Source organism: Cynocephalus volans, chromosome 10 (assembly GCF_027409185.1).
Source record: "Cynocephalus volans isolate mCynVol1 chromosome 10, mCynVol1.pri, whole genome shotgun sequence".
NCBI lineage: Eukaryota > Metazoa > Chordata > Mammalia > Dermoptera > Cynocephalidae > Cynocephalus > Cynocephalus volans.
Window position 1 is genome coordinate 109,642,634 of NC_084469.1, and position 19,487 is coordinate 109,662,120.

A 19,487-nucleotide genomic window follows, 5' to 3' on the forward strand; every position below is an offset into this window, starting at 1 on the left:
CTCGGCCGCCTGCTCCAGGAGGTGGCTACGGAGGGGCGGGCCCTGTCTGCGCTGGGGGCGGGGATTGGAGACGCACCGCCCCCGCCGCGCTCGGGCGTCACGCCCTGGCCCCGCCTCTCCGGAACCCGGAAGCGGGAGCGCGCGGGGGAGCGGCGGGCGCGGCGGGGCGGAGCGGCCCGAGGAGCGGCGGGCGTCCGGGCGGGGAGCCGGCCCGGTACGGGCGGCGTGCGGTGGCCGAGGCCCAGGTGAGTTCCAAGCGGCCACGGTGTGGGGACTTGAGCTCGGAGTGCGACTTGGGGGAGCTGCCGAGAAGAGAGACGGAGCTGAGGGCTCGTGGGGGATGCAACGGCAGAGTTGGAGGGGGCGGGAGTGAGCCTGGGGGTCGTGGGGAGGGGGCGGGGACAGGGTGGAAGCGAGACGACTGAGGAGAAAGGCGCTGGGGCTGCGACTGGGGCTGGTGAAGGGGTGTGCTGGTGTGGGGGGTGAGTCTTGTGGCTTTGAGCAGCTTCTCCGAAGAGGACGTGGCTTAAGTGGTAATTGGGGGTCGCAGGAAACTGGGCTGGGAAGGGGGAGGCAGGGAGGCGGAGACGAGAGGCCCAAGTTGGGGGCGGGTGCAAGGCTCTGCGGGGACAGCCTGGATGCGGTGGCGGGGGAAGGGGTGCGGGACCGGCCTGGGGCGTCTGCCCGCGCGATCGAAGCCTGGGAAAGGGTGTCTGCGGGAGGGCGGCGCTGGTACCCAGTGAGCGCTTAATAAGTGCGAGTTCTGAACCCACTGAGGTGGCAGCCCGCTGTTGGGAAGCGGGGAAAAGGGAGCTGGAAGAGGAGCTATGAAAGGGGGTAGAAGCCGTGACAAGAATTGAGGGTGGATCCAGGGAGGAGGGCAGAGAAGGAAAGAGCTAGAGTGGCCCGTGCAGATGTTGGGGTGCAGCCCTTGGAGATTCGGGCCTTTCCTTCCCCTCTTGATTCATCTCCTTCCTGATTTCACACCCAACAGCTGGGTGACTTGGGGCAAGTCTCAGGACCCTATGGGCTCCGTCTCCTGGTCCTGGGAATCTCAGGAATCGCACCACTCTCCTTATAAGACAGGACTAGCTGATTCTGGGGGTCCCTGGGAGCAAGAAAGGAGCCTTAGGCCTCGGTGGGGCCGGAACTGTGTTTCAGAAGGGAGGGAGGCGGGTGTGCAAGCACCCGCATGTGCAGGGCTGTCGCCACCTCCGCGGAGTAGCATCCTTGGACTTAAATGGGTAAAACGACATACAGGAAATCTGTCCCCCAGGCGGCTGTGAGATCAGCCCTGGAGAGGCAGGGCTGCCGCGTGCCCTCCCGTCTTCCCTGGGCGCCCTGTAGGCCAGGGGTCTCTAAGGGAAGGCTTCTCTGTGCCTCTTTGTTTGAGATGGGAGTTGGTGAGGACATTGGGCCTTGCAGGCAGAGGGTCCCAGCTCCTGCCTTCCCGAGGTCATTTTCTGAGTCTCTAGAATCTTAAGGTGTCCAGGAGCTGCTGGAGGTGACCTGGGAAAGTTATCTTACCATCTCACAGGCTGGGTTCTGGCGTTGGCTCTGACGAGGTTCTTGGACCAGGGTGGTTTTGATTGGCATCTATTTTTGTCCTTTCCCGATTGCAGGGATTCTTATCTGGGATCTGCAAGAAGGGTCAGGGAGCCTGGGTTTGTAACTGGTTTATCGATTGTTCAGGAGTTGAATCTGGAAAGTTTGAATATAAAGAGGGCCACGGAGACATAACCACCCCCTTCACTTCCAGAATGTTCCAGCTTTTATGGGAGGTGGGTTTCAGCCTTTCTTGCCCCAGGAAATATGATTACAGCCCACAGTCGTGCCTCCTGCAGACACTGGCCATGGGCTTGCCCTAGCCAAGGCACCCTGACGAACACGACCAGAATCTCCTGATCCCATGGCCCTGCTGTTGCCTTCTCCCTGCACCAGGAGTGTGGTCAGGTGGGGTGTCATGGAGGGAGCTTTGTATATACCATGCAAGTATATACCGTGTTGGGAGTCCTGGCCTTGGTCAGGTCTCTTTGCCCATTTCTTCACCTGCAGAATGAATGGATTGGCCTCCATCAGGGCTTTTCAACTTTGAAAACCAGCCCCTGTTGTTACCCTTCACACCAGTGTGTACTGTTGTGTCTCCAGGACACATCCTCCCTTGGGTTTTGTGCAGCCCCCATCTCTCAGTTCCCCATGACAGTGATCCTACTTTTGTTCAGCTTTCCACTCTACAGTCTATATCCAAAATGATTTTTTGCTGTTTCTCCATCTTCTGAGTAGAAAACTGCCATGTCCGACATGCTTTTGCACAAGGCACCTGTTCCCAAAGCTTTGGTTGTGACCTTTTGGTTGGGAATCCCTGGACAAGACTTTCCCTCAGGTCCAGCCTGGTGACTCCATGGAGCAGGTGGGGACTTGGGAATCCCCCCTTTCTGTGTGGCCGTAGCGGGGCTCGTGAGCTTACTGTTTCCCTTTCCTCATCTCTGCAAAGTGTTATGTCGTAGGTGACCCGGAGTTCAGTTAAGCGAGGGCTCCTTGTGCCAGGCAGTGAGCTGGGTCTCAGGGACAGAGATAAGCCCTCAGACTCTGGAGAAGGGATGTTCTAGCGGGAATCCCCCCCCCCCACACACACACACACGCACAGAGATAATGAAATTCTGATCAGGCAGTGGGTGTGGAGACAGAGGTGACACAGGATATCGTGCGGGCAGAATTAGGGATGATCAATGCAAGCTGTGGGACAAGGGGGATTCCAGCATCTTCTTCGTAAGAGTTTGTTGGCCCCACGCCAAACCTGGAAAGCTTTGGAGTGTTAAACCAGGCCAGGCAGAGGGACTGTGCAAGCAGATACCTGTCTTTTGCTAAGCATCTTCTGTGGTAAATGCTTGTATACATCCCATCTCTTCTGCCAGCCACCAGCAGGAGGGTCCTTGTTCCTATTTTCCTGATACAGAAACAGGTGCAGACAGGTGATAACTTCAGAGATGGCTCCCTGGGCTTTCTGGAAACGTGACGGGTCATTAGTAACCTTAAATTGGTGAAGCCAAAATCTCTAGAGCAGAGTTTCTGAACCATGCTGCCACTGACATGTGGGGCTGGGTCTTTCTTTGCTTTGAGGGCTGTTCTGTGCACTGTAGGGTGCTGAGCAGCATCCCTGGCCTGCACTCATGAGATGCCGGTAGTATTCTGCCGGGCAGAATTGCCCCCAGGCAGGAGAACTGTCACTCTGTAGTAAAATCTGGCTCCCCCCTGGACCCAGCATTGCCTCCATAGGTCTTTGGTATTTGCTGAGCTTCTGGAGGATGGGGGGCGGGAGTCACAGACCAGCAACTGAGTTCTGCCATCCAGTCAATTCCTAATCTGGAGGGAGGGGATCTCGATTAAAAAGGGACCGAGGGGGAGCAGGCAGGCAATGTGCCCTGAGGATGGACAAGCGAGGAGGAACTTGCAGGGACAGTGAGTGCCATTGTCTTTCTCTTCTTTGTGTGACTGACCTAGATTTCCGGAGGAACCATCTTCGTCTCGGAGCGAACTGTTGCTGTTCTTCTGAGATTAGAGGTATTAGATTCTCAAGAGCTACTTTGGAGGTAGCCACAGATAAATGTGGCTTTTGTAAGCCACATTATCTCCTCCTGTTTGTCCTTCTGCCTGAAGACACCCGTCCGCTCCCAAGTACACAATGTTTAATTTTTGTCTTGGTGCATCCCTCCCTCGCGGACCCCTCCTATGCGTGTCCCACCGGCCATGACATTCCTGCTTTACCTCCATGGGAGGAGACAGCACATTCTGGGTGCTACCCCCATGCCCCCCCACCAGCTTTTGTGCGTCCAGTGTCCCCAACCCCATTGTGCCAGGCAGCCCCTGCTCGGCCCCAGGCAGCCTCCCCACTGAGCAAGACAGGCCCTTCTCTTCTGCCCTTGCTGTCCCTGGCGTGGCAGAACAAAGGGCTCTGTCTCCACACCAACCCGCCACCACTGCCGCCACAGTGGCGGCTGGGAGCCCCATTCCTTCGCCTCCTGGCAGTTTTCATCTTGGCCGGGAAAGAGCCTCCGCGATTAGGCATGTTTCAGAAATGCAGCTGATGAGTCTGGGTTCTACTCACTTCCTAGTCAAGACTCTGAGCCCAAGCCCAGTGATAAATAAAGTGGTGATTCAAAGGTTCAGCCTGTGAGCTCGTCGGAGCAATGAATAAGCCATCTTCGTGTGACTCATCCATGGATGTCCCAGCTCGGCCATACATCACAGGGCCGTGGGTGCGAGAGAGGGAGCCAGCTGTGGGTGTCTCATTACCATCGTTGCTGTAACAGAGTACTGTGGTCTGGGTGGTCTAACAACAGGAACATACTGGCTGTCAGTTGTGGAAGCTGGACGTCCAGGATCAAAGTGCTGGCAGGTTTGGTTCCTTCTCAGGGGCCTGAGAACCCGTTCCAGGCCTGTCTGCTTGGCTTGTACAGGGCAGGGCACCTTTTGCCTGTGTCTCCACATTGACTTCCTTCTGTGCCTGTCTCTGTGTCCAAATTCCCTCTGAGGCCACCAGTCACAGGGACGAGGGCCCACCTGAATGACCTTATTTTAACTTAATTATCACTGTGAAGACCTTGTCTCCAAATGCAGTCACATTCTGAAGCATTGGGGTTAGGACTTCAACATATGACTATTTTCAGGGGACAAAATTCAGCCTACAGCACTGGGCAACAGACAATTCCATTTTTAGATAGTTAAGGAATTTGGGGAAAACAGTCATACAAGTAGAGAGTAAGTTCATCTTGTTTCGTCTCAGTCACTTAAATAAACACTTTAAGGGGTGGGCAGGTTGGCTGGCTACGTCAACTTTGGAAGCTTCCTGTTAGGGAATTTTCTGGATCTTGCGCTCATATGTCTGAGGGAGACTGTAAAGAGATGAGGACCCAGCCCAGGGAGGAGTGATCCTGTGAGATTTTACAAGCGGGTGTATTTAGAGCCAGGCCTAGGAGGCCTGTGTGCCCCGTGGGGGAGCCAGCTGAAATTTACAAACAGGGGGGGGGGGTCTGGGGAGGGAGCATCCCCAAGCAACTGCATCAGTGGACCAAATGACCTCGGACCAAATATCTGCTGCCTCAGGTGATTGGACAAGAGAAGTTTCTGGGAGATCTTAAAATCCTTCAGCATAAAGGAAGTGTTGGCTGGGAGCCAGACTCAGAGCTGGCCCTCAGGGATGCAAGGGAGCAGGACAGCCCTGTCTGTTAGGCTGGGAGCCACCCGCGTGGAAGTCAGATGAGCAGCCTAGTAAGAACTACAAAGGCACCCAGCAGTGGGCGAGCTTGGGAGACCTGAACATGTCCCGGGCCATCCGAGATGTGGGCCATGTGCCTGTGAGGCGGGTGCCACTGCCTCCTCCTGAGTAGAGTCACAGCAGTGCACCAGCAACAGGACACTCAGGGCTTTGCCATGGGCTCATTGCCCAGGGTATCCCCAAGTGGAGGCACCATCTCCTCCATCCCATTCATTCTAGGGCAGGCGAAACCAGGGGGCTGAGAGGTGATGTTTGAGATGTCAATTCTCAGGACTCTGGGACCCACCTGGGCTTTCATTTCCTGGTGTGTGTGCCTGGGTCCCTGGCCACTGCTTGGGAAGATCACCAGGGCCCTCAGCTGTCACATGGAGATGTTGTTTAACAGGGATGGGTGCAAAAATGGGAGAGACAAAGAATGAGCAGTAGCAGAGCCAGTCCCTTCCCTGGTGGTTCCCTGGAAGCCGGCTCATGGTTTAGCAGGGACAGGGGGAGATGAAGGTGGACAAAGTAGGGGACAGGTGTCCTGGAATGGGGCAGGTATTGGCGGGTCCTGGCAGCTGGGGTAGTCACCCCACACAGCAGGCTTGCCGTCTCGCTCTAAAGATTGTGCAGCCATTTGACTGGGGTTGGAGTCATGCTCACGTCTCGTGTACCCAGCAGACCCTAAAGTGCGCAGAGGTTGCTTTTCTTATTTACCTAAAGCGCAGTTTCTCGCCTTGGCATTGGTGATACCTGGGGCCAGACTGTGTTCTGTAGTGGGGCATCTTGTGCCCTGTACCCTGTCCTCCACCCCGCAGACGCCAGTAACATCCCACCACCACCCAGTCCTGACACCCAAAAATGTCTCCAGACATTGACAAGTGGCTCCTGGAAGAATAGACACCTCAAGGTGGGAGACACTAGGCTGGGGCTCTGTGGACACTAACAGGCTTTACTTCTGTAATTACCTGACCAGCTGGAGTCCCAGGACACCACACACATTCAGTACACAGACTGAGCAGGGAGGGGGAAACAGGAGGTCCGTCACAGAAGCTGGGGGGATCATCCTGCTTAATACCACCTAACCCATTCGGGATTTATTCTGGTGTGTAGTTTGAGCTAGCGATCTAACTCAAATTTTTTCCAAATTATTAATGTGGGGTTTCTCACCCTCGGCACTGCTGACATTTGGGGCAGGATCTTTCTCTGAGGTGGGGGCTGTCCTGTGTAGTGTAGGATGTTGGGCAGCATCCCCTCACCCCACCCCTGTGGTAGTGACAACCAAAAATGTCTCTGGACATTGCCAAGTGTCCCTGGGGGGGGGGGGCAGAATTGGCCCCTGGCAAGAACTGCTGCTGGTGTAAGAGAATGGCAAAGTTCCCAGGGGTCGAGACACTTCACGTCAAGCCTGTGGCTGGCCTGTGGGGATTCCTTTACCATCCACATCTGTGGTTGGCCATGGCATGTGGACAGGCTGCGAGGGGAGCCAGGCAGTGGGTGTCACCAAGGGCACTGACAGAGGAAAATCCTGGGGCCATCAGCCCCCCTTGTTAGAACTGTGCTCTTTGGTCACAGGAGATTGTGTTGGGTGTGTAAAGTGGAACCAGGTCCCGATGACATTACCTAGGAACCCAGCAGAGGGTGGGCTTCATGGCCAGGAGGAGGAGGAACCCTTGCCCCTTTGGTGGTCACAAGGGCCGGGGTCACAGGTGGGTGGCAGGGGGTGGTTCTGGTGGACAGAGAGCACCCCACATGGAAGCTGGAAGCATTGGGCAGGCGGGGTACAGGGTGACAATTCAGGCAGGTTGGCGGAAGGGGAGAATGGGAATGGATGCAGGGGTCTTGTTGGAGGGTCCATGGGAGGGATGATAGCTAAAGGGTGTAGAGTTTCTTTCTGAGATGATGAAAATGTTCTAAAATTGTGGATGGGCTGGCCGGTTAGCTGATTTGGTGAGAGTGCGGTGTCATAACACCAAGGTCAAGGATTCAGATCCCTGCGCCAGCCACCAAAAAAAAAAAAAAAATCACTTTAGAATTAAAGCTTGGAGAATAATTGAAAAGAATAATAATAAAATAAAATTGTGGTGGTGGTTGCATATATTCGTGAATGTACTGGAAACCACTGCCTGGTACACTTTAAACAGGTGAGTTACGTAGTCTCATGTCTCAGTAAGGATATGTAGTCATATGTCGCTTAGCGATGGGAGGACACGTTCTTAGGAATGTGTCATTAGGCAATTTTGTCATCATGTGAAGGTCATAGTGTGTACTTAGGTAAACCTATATGGCATAGCCTCTGCACACCTAAGCTGTATGTTGTAGCCATTGTCATCTACGGGACAATCCTCGTATGTATGTCGTCCATCTCTGACTAAAACATCATCATGCAGTGCATGACTGTATTAAAAGAAAGAGTGAGTTTTGTTTAAAACAAAACAACGGTTTTTGAAGTTAAAACCAGTGGGCCTGTGGGCCGCACAGATGGGATCATGAGTCAAAGGGGGTGTTATTGGAGAAAATGGGAAGCTGGGGCGGGGGGGGCTCGGTGGGAGGTGACAAGCGGATTTTCAATGATGACAGCTCATTTGCTGAGAGGTGAGGAGAGGGCAATGTTTACTGAGCGGCTCTTTACTTTCCTGGAATCCCTTACGGCAACCTGTGAGGTGGACCTGTGCCCCAAGCAAGGGGTCCCTGAGGCCTGTGACAGAGAATGTCCATGGGGACACATCCCTGGGGCGTTCCCACAGACCAGATCAGCTGACACAGGCTGAGCACTGAGGCTCTGTCCCCCAGTGCCTTGGCTGGCACAGAAGCCCCTCGGAGCTGGCCCAAGGTCCACAATGATCCGACCAGCTCCAGGCCCCTCTATGACACCAGCCACAAAATGTCACTGCCTTAAGGCAGCGGTTCTTCCACATCCCCATGGGGTCTGCTCCCTTCTTCGGTGGTCACTGAGAGCCAGAGTGGGGCTCAAATGCTGCTTCTTGCGTTCCCCCGGGGACTGCTCGGCCGTAACAGGACTCGACTGTCTGCACTGCCGGCATTTGGTTCCCAGCAGGGCTTTTGTGCATTGTCACTGCTGCAACTCTCCAGGTGGCTTTCCACCTGGGCGTGATGACAGGTGGGCTGTGTGATTTGGAGAAGAGGTTGCAAAGGGTTTTCCTCTGCTTACCCAGACCATTTTCCCGGTGGTATTCCCCACCTTCATTTATGAACCCATCGGTCACCCAGAGCCCGGCCCAAGGGGCTTTGCAGGTCGGCCTTCCACCTGTGACCAGAACCCACCTGCTTGTCACAGGCCTGACCCAAGCCATCACCAGCTCCCTCCAGACCCCGCTTCCACCCAGGCCCCCTGCAGTCCATGTGCCACACAGCCTGGTGACATCTTCCTAATGTCACTCAGTTCCTGGTGCCCCCCCATCTCACACCACCCTGGGCCCCCCATTGGACTTGCGCGATAATCTAAACTCTGTCCCATGTTTGCAGGGCCCTATGGGATCTGACCTTCTCTCAGCCCCGTCCTCCATCCCTCCCCGTCTCTCGCCTCAGCCCGTTGGCCACACTGGACTCCTTGTTCCCAGACCAGCCCCAACCTCCCCTGCCCTCTCATTGCTCGCCTGGACTGATATCCCCAAGCTCTCAGCACGTCCAGATCTCTCTCATTGCTCAGGCCTCAGTGACTGTCCACTCTGAGCACTTCCCTGCCTCCCAATCCAAAATGACCCCCTGCCCTTGTGAGTTGCTACCCCTGCTTCTCCACGTCAGCACCGCTGATGTCTGGGGCCATCCTGTACCCTGTAAGACATTGAACAGCATCCCTGGCCTGCACTCACGAGATGCCAGTAGCATCCCATTCCCCATCCCCCCGTGGTGACGGCCAAAATTGTCTCCAGACATTGTCAGATGCCCCCCGGGTGGCAGAATTGCCCCTGGCTAGCACATTATGCTGGAATTTCCTCCCCAAAGCCGTTACTGCTGTTGGCAATGCCTCTTTGCTTGCTAGTTGGTTGGTTGTCTCTCTCCTTCCCTGGAACCCAAGATCCCTGGAGGCCAGGCCCCGCCTGCCCCTTCACCAACACCTTCTCACTGTCCTGCATCCAGCAGCGGCCCAGCTCGGGGCAGACATTGGAGGAATGATTACTGATGGGATGTTGAAAGAAGACAGCCTCCTAGGGGACTGGGGACATAGGCAGACCCTAGGGAAGGGGATTGGCTTCACAGGCAGATGATATGGCGGGTGGCAAAGAGTGCTTTGTGTCAAAAGTCAGGTGGCCAGAACGTGCTGCAAGAGGTGGCCCTGGTACATACCTGGGGGAGGTGCTTTCTCCAGGACATCAGGCTGGACTCAGACCAGTCAGGCCAAGTGGAAGGTCCAGGGGACGTTTTAGAGAAAAAAAGACGAATTCAGACGGGCACGTTCAGAAGCCCCGTGGACATGGCATTGGCAACAGTCATGCGGGGTGTTTCGGTTGTACTTCTGGGGATATTGAAATAAGGCAGCAGAAAGGCTATAACAACCGAAGGGCTGGCCTGGCACCTTCCTCAGAATGGCCTGGAGGGGAACATCAGTGTCTTCTGCACTGGGCACCTGGATTTGTGTCCTGGGGCTACTGTATCCAAATACCCACACAGGGTGGTTTAAAACAACAGGAATTGGTTTTCTCATGGTCCTGGAGGCCAGAAGTCCCAGATCAAGGGGTCAGCAGGGTTGGTTCCATTTGGAGGCTTTAGGGGAGGATCTTTCCTGGCCTCTTCCAGCTTCTGGTGGCTTTGGGTGTTCCTTGATTGTGACCACATCACTCCGTTGTCACATGCCATATTCCCTTTGTGTGTGTCTATGTCTCTTCTCTTTTAAGGACTCCAGTCATTGGATTTAGGGCCCACCCTAATCCAGTACAACCTTAACTGATTACATCTGCAGAAATCGTATTTCCAAACAAGGTCACATTCGGAGATCCTGGGTGGATGTGAATTTGGGGGGGACGTTAATCAACACACTACAGCACTCTATGATTTTACACGACCTACGCTGTTTTGTAGCATTGCCAGCTCACCCAGCTGCTCCTATCAGCCAGGAGTCAGCGATCCCTGCTCTGTCCGACCCCTGTGGCTGGCCTCCTGGGACATGGCCCCTCAACTGGGCCACTAGTCACCCACACCAGTGCCCGTGACATCCCATACCGGACCTTGGCCTGAGCCCAATCAACCCTGCTGTGGATTCATGTAGCCATCTCCACTTTTGGAAACACCCAAAGAGAGCTTAGCCCCTCCCTCTGTCACCCACACTGAGCCATGGACTATGCCCCACCCCCTGACCCTGGCCAAGAGCAGGGACATCCTACATTCGGATTCGAGGTGGAGAGAAATGGGGAGGGGGCAACTCTTCCCAGCCTGAGTCACCATGACTGACAGATAGGCTGATTTTATAGTCATCAGCATGTGTGTCCAGCTTTCCCATAACTTCACGCAGTCATGTCTTCCAAAAAAACTCTCAAGGAAACGTATGCGAAAAGTAGAAACGCACTGAATCCTACATGGTGCTTCCTAAATGATTCTGCTGTAATGGTAGTCTTTCTCCTTTTAGCCTGAGAGTGATTTCATCCAATAAACATGTGGCTTCAAATTATGGCCTTATATAAACGAAACGGCTACACTACACTTTCTGGAGGCACCGTCCGGATGCCTTATTTTCCAGTAAATTCCAAACCATCCGCCAGACTGATAGTCAGAACCCTGCTTTTTGGGCACAAGGCTTTGTTGAGGCCTTGAGAGCAACTAATTCATATTTATCCACTTATCCGCCCCCCTCCAGGGCCTAAGTTTTGGTTGCTTCCCCTTTTCCTTCGGCCTCCTTTTTATTAGAGCATGAGAAAAAGGCCCTGAGTCAAGGTTCACATCTTCTTAGCGTGCATGAGGTATAGCAGTGTTGCTTTTGCAAAAGCCTTTTAATTTTTCACGGTTCAGGTTTTTCAGCAGGAATGTTCATTTTTGTTGTGGTAACATGCACATAACAAAGTTCATCATTAGGAACATTTATTGCATTCACAATGTTGTGCAACCATCACCTCTATCTAGTTCCAGAACATTCTCATCACCCCAAAAGGAAGCCCTGTCCCCATTAGCTGTCATTCCCCATTCCCCTCCCCCAGCCCCTGGCAATGACCAGTCCGCTGTCTGTCTCTATGGATGTGCCTGTTCTGGACGTTTCATATAAATGGCATCATACACCATGTGGCCTTCTGTGTCTGGCTTCTCTCACTGAGCACCATGTTTTTGAGGTTCATCCACCTTGTGGCATATATGGGAGCTTCATTCCTTTTTATGGCTGAGTAATATACTTTTGTGTGGATGGACGTATTTTGTGTATCCATTCATCCTTTGATGGCCAGTTTGATTTTCACTTGGCGACAAGGGATCATTCTTAAACGCGTCCTTGTTGGAACTATCCTCTCATCTTGGGGATGTGTTTTGTCCTGTTCATGTTGTATATGCTTGAGATGGGTGTTAGTTGGAGGACAGAACACTTTGGATGAAGGAAGGACATACAGGTTTTCAGCACCTTACACCCCAACACAGTACCGCTGCCTGTGATTGTCACTTGGCCGTGCCATCCCTCACAGGAACCCCCAGTTCCTCAGTCCCAGACCTGCTTTCTTTCATTCTGGGCACAGCCAGGGGATTCTCCAGGTACAGGTTTCACATCCATTTATGACAAGGATCTTAAGCCACAGTGTGACTAACTTCCAGGTCCAAGGCTCCGTTAAGACTTAATGAGAAAGGCATGCTGGAAAAAAACCAAAACGCTGAGCACCTCCAAGAAAGATGCCATTGTTTGAGAACATCTCTGAAACTGCGGTAACCGAAATAGTATGACACCTTCCAAGCAGCCCAGAGGCAGACCGTGTGTGTAAAATATATCAAAGTCCAATGCTTAGCAAAGAGAGCTCCCCAAACTGGAGAGAAGGATTCTTCAATGAAGGTGTTAAAACAGTTGCTTCTCGAATTGAAGACAATCATTTGAGTCCCTTTCACCTTCCACACTGGGTTCTACAAGCAAACTGGGACGTTTGGAGGGGAGGGCAGTGCCAGCCTGTATTGAAAGCCTGGTCGGTGTCTCCTGAGGTTATAGCCCAGTCCCAGGGGAACTGGATGCCCTGAGGTGCATTGGGGACTTGGGGACAGCTTCTCTCTGGGCTGGTTGGCTGTCCAGGAGGCCCCAGCAGGGTCTGGCCTACCTGATTGGGAGTGGCCTGAGCATGTGCAGTCAGCCTGTGTGGTGCCCAATGGGTGGCCATGCTGTATCAGGCTGGACAGCCAGCAGCTCTGAGGGCTGGACTTAGAGGGTTGGGCTGGGGCGCCCCCGAGGGGCTTTGTGTTGAGACACCCACCTTTAGGTGCTTTGGGGGCACCCACACAGCGGCACAGAGGATAGAGGTGGGGGGGGTCCACCCTGACTGTCTCGGGATGTGGTGACAGCGAACAGGACTAGGTCACAGGAGGCACAGGAAATAAGTCCCCCAGGTGTTGGGGGCAGGGCCAGGAGAGGTGGTGGTAGGCTGGTGTGTCGGTGTCCCTGGTCTCCTGAGCAGATGCAGCAGAGTGAAGAAGCCCAGGGCAGGGCAGGAGGGGCCCCTGCACAGGGGCAGGTACAGGTGACACTGCCGACTCCAGGGCAGCAGAGCCCGTGAGCAGGACCAATGTGGCCAGAGGAGGCGTCCAGCCAGCAGTTGTGACCAGCAGGAGCTCAGTTGTGGCATCTTCTGGTCGGAGGGGTGGTGCTTTCCACACTGTGGAGGACGCAGTGGTCTGCAGGGAGGGTGGGAGCTGGAAAGGGAAGGCTCCAGGTTGGGCAGGGATTCCACCCTGGGCTGGGGGTGGAGCGAGAGGATTTTTCTGTGTGTGGTTTTAAGTCAGGGGGCACATAAGCTGTTGGCAGGAGGGTCCCACCTCCACCCCCTGGTTCAATCTGGGCTTCATCCTCAGAATGGGAGAAGCTCAGGGAAGCCCTTGGCAGCCCCCTTCTCTGGAGTCTGGGAGGCAAGTGCAGGCTCCCTGGAGAGGAGGACCAGGTGGAACCCTCCAGGCAGGTCCACATGGAAGAATTTTCCTGGATGTCATGAGCTTAGGTGGGTAGCTGTAGCTGGGCTGATCAGGTGAGCCCCTGCAGGGACTCCTGCAGGTGGCCCCAGCTGGCTTCTGCCCCATACCGCTGGTCGCCTCCCTCCCTGCAGCCAGGCTGGTCAGCAGCACCTTGAGCAAGCCTTGTCTACTTCCTCCTGACCTGGGGGCTGGGCATGCATGGGCTGGTTCTGTGCCCATCCCCACGGCCCCTGGTCTCTGAGAGTGGGGTTTCCTGAGCATTTGTCATTCTGCTTCTCCCACCAAGGGGCCGAGAGCTGCAGACACCCCCACAGGCCTCTGTTCCCAGCAGGGCTCAGAGGGCGCTAATGCTTGCTCAGTGGCCCAGACCGCAGCTGGCTCTGCACACGATGAGCGAGTGTCAGCCAGCCCCTGGTTAGGGCAGGTGGCTGAGGCTGCAGGAAGCAGAAGAAAGGTCCCATCCTTGGGCTCTACTGGCTTCTCGCTCAGAGTTGGTCTCTACTTGGAAGGAGGAAGTAGGTGCATTCGTGAGATCTTCCCGCTGTCTGCGCAGGCGTAAGACAGTCCAGGACCCGTGAGCTGAGAGCTGGACTGAGCCCCTAGAAGCCACAAGTGCCGAGTCACAGGAGAGGCCCACTCTGCCTGAAGCCCAGCTCTGTGCGTGTGGGTGTGGGTGTGTGTGTGTACATAGGCGTGGGTTTAGTGTGCCCGCATGTGTGTGATGTGCACACTTGTGCCCACGCATGTCTGTGTGTGCACACTTCGGCACATGTCTGTTCATGCCTTGTGTGCGTGTGTGCACACAAGCATGTGGGCGTGTGTACAAGCAGGTGTGTGGCTGTGTGTTCGTATGCACACGTGTGTCTTTGTGCTGTGTGAAAACGTGCACAAGTGTGGGTGTGTTTGTATGAGTGTTGTGTGCGCACATGTACGGGCATTCGTGTGGCTATGATTAAGGCACATATCTATGATTCCTCACCTGTCTCGAAAGCACATGACCCTCTGCCCGCCTTCTGTGGCGATGTGGTGCTGTCCAGAAAGGTTCTGTGATAAACTCTGGTCCTGTCCTGGGATGGCCAGCTGAGCAGTGCCACCTGGCCCTTCCGAACTCCTGACGCCAATCAGCCGTGTGCTTGCTCTGGTGTCCGACGAACTCTGTGCTTGGACCCAAAGGGTGAAATGTAGAAAATAGAGCCGGAAGTTTCAAAAGGGTCGACTCCTGGGGAAACAGGTCCTTTCATAACCCACAGCCTTATAAATGATTTCATTGAGGTGTTATTAGTGCACAGTAAAGTGCGCTTACTGAGAGCGTGTGTTTTGCGGGGTTACGGCGTATACAGACAGCCACGTATCCCCCACCACGACTGACGCAGCAAACACACCCATCACCTGAAAAGTCTCCCCAGCCTCTTGTCATCCCTCCCCACTCCCAAGCAGCCACTGATTCTCTTTCCGTGTTTATTGGTTAATTTGCATTTTCTGTGTTTATAGATTAGTTTGCATTTTCCGTGTTTATAGATTAGTTTGCATTTTATATATGGACTCTTCCAAAAATTGTATTGATGTGAAATCACATAACATAAAATTCACCATTTTAAAGTGCACAATTCAGTGGCCCTTTGTATATTCATTATGTTGTTCAACCACCAGCTCTATCTGATTTCAGAGCATTTTCATCCCCCTGAAAGGAAACCCTGGTCCCCATCAGCAGTTGCTCCCCACTCCCCCTCCGCCTCCCCCAGCCTGTGAACCACTATCTGCTGTCTTTCTCTGGATTTGCCTTTTCTGAACATTTCATGTAAATGGAATCATACAATGTGTCCTTGTGTCTGGTTTCTTTTAACTCAGCATGATGTTCTCAAGGTTCGTCCACCTGTAGCATGGATCAGTATGCCATTCTTTCTTTTATGGCTGAATAATATTCCATTGTATGGATGGACCACGTTTTGTTTATCATTCATCTGCTGATGGACATTTGGGTTGTTTCCACCTCCTGGCAATTATGAATTGTGCTGCTGTGAATGTTGATGTACAACGATTTGAGCCCCTGTTTTCAGTTCTTGGGGCATATACCTAGGAGCAGAACTGCTGGGTTGGTATGTACTCTTTTGTCAGCTTCCTTCACTCATCACAATGATACTGAGTTTGTTCCGTGTGAGTATCAGAGGTTGGTTTCTTCTCATTGCCGAGTGGTTTTCCACTGTGCGTCCAGTTTCTTTATCCCTTCACTGATGGCTGGATATTGTGGAGGTTTCCAGTTAGGAGCTCTTAGAAATAACGCTGCTGCGAACATTTGTGTACAAGTCTCTGTATGGACATGTGCTTCATTTCTCTAGATAACTCCTGGGAGTGGAATTGCTGGGTCACTGCTGGGTATATATTTAGTGTTTAAAGAAACTGCCAAAATGTCTTTGAAAGTGCACAAACTACCTCATTTCAGACAGTTTCTGTGAGGGGTAATATGATTCTTTGAATCAAGAGACAGCAATGTTCATATCCATTTATCTAATTCCGCACGGAAGAGTTGATCCTGAGGAAATGCTCAGAGATGCCTGCAAAGATGTGTATCCAACGACGATCGTTGGAAACCACACTGTCAAAGCCTATTTCTTGGCTCAGAAATGGTCACATGTACTAATGTATCAAGTAAAGAATTAGGATCTACAACTAGTGTATAGTATGACCTAAATTTTATCAGAGCACGTATATAGCCTATATCTATTCAACTGGAAAAAAATATTCTACATTGGCTTGATAATTTGAGGGACAGTTTTAAAAATTAAACATTCCATCTCCCCCGACCTTCTTACCTATTGTCACTACCTACCCCGTGTGAACTATTGCTGTGACCTCGTACTTAATGGTTTCTTTTGGCCTCACCCCTCCTCTGCTTTTCTAACACTTCTGCAGAACTCATCCTCCCAGAGCCTGAATCATCTCAGCCTGGGGTGGCCCTGGCCCCTCACGCCTGTGGTACTGAGTCATGCTTCTGGCTAGGGCAGGGGTCAGCAAACCTCTTCTGTAAAGCTGGACAGTAAATATTGCAGGCTTTCCAGGCCTTCAAGTTACAGTCTCTGCTGTAATTATTCCACTCTGCTTTCATAGCAAAAGCAGCCACAGACAGTATGTAAATGAGTGGGCAAGGCTCCCTCCCAATAAAACTTTATTCACAAAAACAGGTGGTGGGCCCACCATGCCCTCCTCCCTCCTTTTGCCTGCCTGGTGAACGAACTCCTCTTCATCCTTCAGAACCCCTCTTAGATGTTGCCACTCCCCTGAAGGCTTCTCTGGCCCTCCAGGATAATCACTCAGTGTGCGTCATTTACTACTATACCTCATAGTCTGTTTGCACACCAGCCTCTCCTGCTGGGCTTTGAGCCAAGGTCTGATTCATCTTCAGACCCTCAGCCATCCTCTGGTGGCCCGCACACATGACCCACGCTGCATTTGTGCCTCTTGCTCCAAGATGCCAGCTGGGCTGTCACCAGCATCAGCCCTCATTTCTTTTTCCGGCAACCTTCAGTAGCAAATGTGATTTTTTTTTTCTTAAATAAACTTTTTTCTGTTGGAATAATTTGAGATTTAGAGAAAAATTACAAAGATAGTGCAGAAGATCCCCTATGCCCCTCTCTAAGTTTTCCCAAATAGGAACACCTTACATTATCAGGGCACATTTGTCATAACTGAGAAATCGGCGTCAGTACATTGCAATGAACCAACCTCCTGACGTTATTCAGATGTCGCCACCTCTTCCACTCATGTCCTCTCTCTGGTCGAAGGATTGCATCCAGGGTACTCCATTGCACATAGAGACTGCTTCAGTCTGGGACAGGCTCCCTCAGTCTTTCCCAGTTGCTCATGACCTTGGCAGTCTTGGGAGAATTGGCCAGTTGTCCCGCAGGTTGCCCCCAGTCTGGGCCCATCTGATGTTCTTCTCCCCAGTAGACTGGAGTCATGGGTTCTACAAGCAAGTGCACTCTGAGCCATTCTCCTGAGTGTCTGGTGACTTACCCTGACGTCATCCTTCTTGGCTGGGCTTTGGGGACCCTGGGTTTCAGAGCAGGTTCAGTCCTGCTTATTGTGTGGCAAAGACATAACCAAGGCCTGTGGGCTGCGTCTTCATCCGCTTGGGGAGCTGCTGGGGGAGGTTTTATCAGAGACATGAGGCCAGGAAGGATGTGGGCTAGGAAAGGCTTAGCTGAGATATGGTCATGGCCTTTGCACGGGAGGGTTGAGAGGCTGACTCTGGGCCAGGTGGGACAGGGCTTTGGATGGAAGAAGCCCGGGTGGAGGGTTCGTCTTATAGGTATCTGACAATGTCACTCATATGAGCCATGATCCTCAGGTCAGAGGTCACATTTAAGGACATACAGGGGCTTTTCCACCTTCCCTGGGGAGCTGCAGCTGCTTGATTCCAGCCTGGTCAGGGACAGGGGTTTCCAGCCAAGAGTCTGGTGCTGTCTTTTCCGGGTCGGGCATCAGCATCCCCCTTCACCACCCCTCTCCCACATGCCACTCTGACTGTGCCCATCTCTGCCCTGCCTTCCAGCTCCAGGACGCGTGCCCTGAGCCCGGGAGGCATGCTGAAGCCGGGCAGCCGGCAGAATGAGTTTGCACGAGGCGGGCAGCTCCGGCCACCGGGAGCAGGCGGCCTACCACCTGCATATCTACCCCCGGCTGTCCACCACCGAGAGCCAGGCCTCCTGCCGTGTGATCGCCACCAAGGACAGCACCACGTCCGATGTCATCAAGGATGCCATCACCAGCCTGCGTCTCGATGGCACCAAGTGCTACGTGCTGGTGGAGGTCAAGGAGTCAGGCGGCGAGGAATGGGTGCTGGATGCCAACGACTCACCCGTGCACCGTGTGCTGCTTTGGCCCCGGCGGGCACAGGACGAGCACCCACAGGAGGATGGCTACTACTTCCTGCTGCAGGAGCGCAATGCTGATGGGACCATCAAGTACATGCACATGCAGCTGGTGACCCAGGCCACAGCCACCCGGCGCCTGGTGGAGCGTGGCCTCCTGCCGCGGCAGCAAGCGGATTTTGACGACCTGTGCAACCTCCCTGAGCTGACTGAGGACAACCTCCTGAAGAACCTCAAGCACCGCTTCCTGCAGCAGAAGATCTACACGTACGCAGGGAGCATCCTGGTGGCCATCAACCCCTTCAAATTCCTCCCCATCTACAACCCCAAGTACGTGAAGATGTACGAGAACCAGCAGCTGGGCAAGCTGGAGCCGCACGTCTTCGCGCTGGCTGATGTGGCCTACTACGCCATGCTCAGGAAGCACGTCAACCAGTGCATCGTGATCTCGGGCGAGAGTGGCTCCGGCAAGACGCAGAGCACCAACTTCCTGATCCACTGCCTCACAGCCCTCAGCCAGAAGGGGTACGCCAGTGGTGTCGAGAGGACCATCCTGGGCGCTGGCCCCGTGCTGGAGGTGAGCTGAGCCTGGTGGCGGGCAGGGGGCCTTCACTCTGAAAGTATGGGTTTTATTGTTGTTGTTCAGGTAGAATGAAGCCAACAGGTCAGGAGACAGCTGCCCTTGGAGAAAGAGTTATCACTCACAGGTCCCAGGAGGAGGGGGAATGACGCCACGGCAGGGCCACACGGGAAAGCACCAGGCTGGGTCAAGAGGCAGTGAGAGAGGGAGATGCAGGCAGGAGCCTTGCTTGTGGCTTTCCCTGGAAGGAAGGGCAAGCTGGCTTAGGATTGGCTGGCTTGAATCATTTCAGCAAGCTCTGGGGGTAGGAGTTGCCCCTGGTTATCTGGAGCCGGGGGTGTGGGGTAATCAGGGCAGGTGAATAGTGGCCTGGAGTGTAAAGGCTGGATAGAACAGGTGGCTGGGTGTGGGCTCTGGATTGGGTGATTTGCACAGGGAATGCGCTCCCACAGGCAAGCCCTTGACTGTCTCTAGGAATTGGCTAGCCCTGGGTGGGGCCGCCCCTCCAGGGTCAGCCAGGCCCCAGATATCAGAGCATCAGAAATACAGAAAATAAAAAGGTCTGGTTCATACACCCTTGACATCTGGAGGACAGCTGTCTGTCCTCCAGGTCCCAGAAAGAAAAGGCTGCTGTGCTCAAATCAGATGATTTGAGGGGTACTTCACAATGACGTGTTTCTGGGAG

At 53.7% G+C, this 19,487-nt stretch overlaps 1 protein-coding gene across 2 annotated transcripts in view; it reads left to right on the top strand.

Annotated features, from left to right (window-relative positions):
* The first annotated feature begins 165 nt into the window (after positions 1-165).
* MYO9B (myosin IXB) overlaps positions 166-19,487 on the top strand; it is a 92,373-nt gene continuing 73,051 nt past the window's right edge. For both annotated transcript variants that reach the window (XM_063110559.1, XM_063110558.1), the window contains exons 1-2: positions 166-245; positions 17,904-18,799. In XM_063110559.1, coding sequence (XP_062966629.1) covers positions 17,960-18,799 — 840 coding nt within the window. In that variant the 5' untranslated portion in view covers positions 166-245; positions 17,904-17,959. The remainder of the gene's footprint in view (positions 246-17,903; positions 18,800-19,487) is intronic.